This window comes from Populus nigra, chromosome 9 (genome assembly GCF_951802175.1).
Source record: "Populus nigra chromosome 9, ddPopNigr1.1, whole genome shotgun sequence".
NCBI lineage: Eukaryota > Viridiplantae > Streptophyta > Magnoliopsida > Malpighiales > Salicaceae > Populus > Populus nigra.
In genome coordinates, this window is record NC_084860.1 from 16,793,052 (window position 1) to 16,796,516 (window position 3,465).

The 3,465-nt window shown below is 34.2% G+C and overlaps 1 protein-coding gene across 1 annotated transcript; it reads right to left on the minus strand.

The window, feature by feature from the left end:
* Positions 1-1,437: 1,437 nt before the first annotated feature.
* LOC133702521 (benzyl alcohol O-benzoyltransferase-like) lies at positions 1,438-3,267 on the minus strand. The gene is made up of 2 exons (XM_062126815.1): positions 2,755-3,267; positions 1,438-2,580 (listed from the first exon to the last, which is right to left on the minus strand). The coding sequence occupies exons 1-2, from the start codon at positions 3,196-3,198 to the stop codon at positions 1,627-1,629; spliced, it is 1,398 nt and encodes a 465-aa protein (XP_061982799.1). The 5' UTR covers positions 3,199-3,267; the 3' UTR covers positions 1,438-1,626.
* Between the last annotated feature and the right edge of the window lie 198 nt (positions 3,268-3,465).

Below are 3,465 nucleotides of genomic sequence, written 5' to 3' on the forward strand. Positions count from 1 at the left end.
TGAGTTTTCGACTCTCATTCCAGATTTAAATTATTATGAGTTAAACAAACGAACTCTTGAATTAATTTAGAACAGCATCATTTTAAAAAAAATTAAATTAAATTTTATAAAACATAAAAATTATAAGATTTGAATTTGATTATTAAAACTGTGATATTATATAAAATAATCATTCAATCTCAAAAATTAAAAATAATACCTTAATATTTACATAAATGGTATAAAAATTAAAAGAAAATGATGGAACAATTTATACATGTAATATACAACCAATTGGAAACCTTGCTAACAAAAGACCTTCGCTCTCTCCAACAGATCATTCATCCATCACACCAGAAAAAAACATATAAGACTAGTCGATAATTATTTAAAATCAAGGTTTAATTATTCATCCTACATAATTATTATTTAGAGTCATTTATATCTTATTACACCCAATAATATCACCATATTATAATTTTATATTTTCTCAGTTTATCATCTAAGAACCCTAATTTAAAATTGAAGAATGTTGCATAAACCTTGTTAATCTTTACTTAAACTTGTACAAATAAATTCATAGTTTTTTACCTGATAATTTTATGAATTTTAAATGCTATCTCTGCCTCCTTTCCTTTTTTCCCCGTCATATTCCATGAGCTTTCTCTCTCTATTCTTTTTTCCTTACTTGATTTTTATCTTAAATCTTGTTTTAAATGTGTTTGAACATACACTCCCTCATCTATCTTTTTCTAATTCCTGGTTTCACTCAATGGTTTTTAATGGTGGAAGCTTACCAAAAAAATTGTGTGCCCCTTATTTTCTAACTTTGGCGGGCAATTTAAAGGATAAATGCCATTAATGAGTTCATATTTTATTTGATTGTTGACATTTTTTTATAGTCCTTTTGAACTTTAATTGTCCTAAAAATTTTAATTTAAGATAAAATAATATATCAGAAGACTTCTTATAGAATTTTAACTTGATTTGATGGTTAGTTTGAGAGTTATGCTCAATGACGTAAAATTAGTTAATAGATGATTTTACAACAAAAATCAAGTTTTTTTATGTCATTCTTACATGGATCGTATCAATTACTCTACTGAATACTCGGTACCATTTTCGTATTCTAAAATATAATTATTTTACATGTTCATCATTTAGTTCATTTACAAACTTATTATTGTTTCACGGTAACGTTACTAATTTTCAACCGGAGTTTACACCAACACTTTTTCATGTCATTCTTTTTTTTTACCTATTAATCACATATTTAAATTCGTTTTTATTTTTATTTATTTATTTTCCGTTTATTTTATTTTCAAATTCCAACAGTTTACAACTTCCATAAAAGAAAATATATTCAAACTTAATCAATGGTTGTTGTTATATAATATACTTCAAGTCATAATTAAAATATCACATGTTTTCAAAACCTTCAATTCGCCAAAACCAACATCAACCAAACTATTGGGAACACAATATTGATCTTATTATATATTGAATTATATATATAAGTGATAACACATTGAACAAAACAACACAACAGTCATCAGACTATTAATTTTACATGTGTGTAAATTCTACGAAAACCAACAAATCATCAAACTTCCATGGCAACAATATAGTAATACCATAGCTTCTGTCTTAGAGGGAGCTTAGTATCATTTCTTGTTGTCCTTGGCTTTTTTCTGGATCATTCCTTGCCAATTCCTCTAAGAGGACTGCAAATCTCTCCATAACTGGTGCGCGTAAGGAAACTAACAGCATAACCCCTCGCTCTCCGTTCTTGAATCTATAGGGCAGAAAATAGGTTCCAGCAATAGAAATTTCATCAGGCATGGCCTTAGCTGGCCCAGCATAAACTGGCTTATCCCACCCACAATCCACTTGATCAAACCCAATACTTGTTATGTCTGACACAACATATGACTGTAACCCGATAGGCTGGCCTTTGGTGATCTCTATTAGATCAGCCAATGATCTCATGTACTCCGCAGTTATTGCATTCTTGGCATTCCTTATCAACTCCATTGCATACCCCAATGAGTTTAAACAAAGATTCTTAGCATTTGTTACAGCTGCTGGCAAAGCTAGCACGTTACCGTAATATCCTTTTGGTAACGGTGGGTTGAACTTGGAACGTGCATTGACAAGCAATTGCATGCGCATCTGCTCATTAGGGTTTGCTTGAGATGCTATGGCATAGCATCTCCATAAGCATGCACTTATGACCTCAAAATTTGAACAAGGGTGTAAATGAGAAGGAATCCATCTACGAATGTTTGATAATTCTTTGCGGTTAAGAACGAAACTACGGTGGGCTACATCGTAAACTTCGCCGTGGAATTCAGGAACGTTGGTTGTAGGACCAACAACAACTGGACCATGATTACCATATTCACTGTGTCTGCGAGTAACGCGTGGTGGATTCCTAGCACAGAGAAGTTCCCTTTGCCACACAGGTAGAATTGAAGGGGCTTGCGCACCTCGTGCAATCTCCCCTATGGCACTCAATAACTGAACTATGCCAAGTGCATCACTCATTAGGTGATTGAGACGATAGGCAAGTACAAAACCACCACACTTCAAGCGTGTCACCTGTTAAAATAAGTAAAATTATTAGTACAGTGGAAAGAACAAAATTATTATTTTCTCGAACCTAATTACATAGACAAGTACCTTCTTTTTTTTTATACTTTACGTGGTCTGTTGTCAAAAACAATTTACAATAAATGAGTGAATAAACTTAGTCAATGATGTCCTGTGACGTACCTGAAAAGACAATAATGGGGTGTTGTGGATCCCTGCAGATCCTGGGACGTTGTATAGAAGTTCTTCAAAGCAAGGGAATGGAGATGGAATTGGATCACCAAACTGCTCAACTGTAGCATCGGCATCGGCTTCGATGAACGAAACACCCTCCCCAGTACATTCAACTATAAGCTTATTGTCTGGCCCTTGTCTAATCCTACCAGCAAAAGGGTAATAATAAACAAGTGTTTGTGCAATCGCCTCTTTTATTACCTTCACGGGATCTTTCCCTTGGATTGAGGGATTGTGTGCATACAAGTTGTAATTCGGTGATTGGAATTGGAGGTATAATTGGCGATCAATATCAGAAAGCTGTCTGAGTTCATGAGGAGTTGCTCTAGCTGGGGCAACCAATTCAGGTTCGCATCGTCGGACCGCAAATGATAAGGGAGTAGATGCTGCCATGGCATAAAATTAAATAGTGTGTGCGGCAAACTGTGATCAATGGCAGCTATGCCACGGCCGGTAAGAATATGGGTTGGGAATGGGATACCTGTAGTTGCAGACTCTCTACATATTTATAGTACTAAGCATTGTTTAGATGAAGCATGCATGAAGTAGGTGAACGATAAAGACTATCAAGCTGTGTTAATTAATTGGTTTAGATGATAAGACCTTGACTTGTTCAATCAGTGTGGTGTTAAAGGGATTCGATCAAAGAAAGAGAGAGAG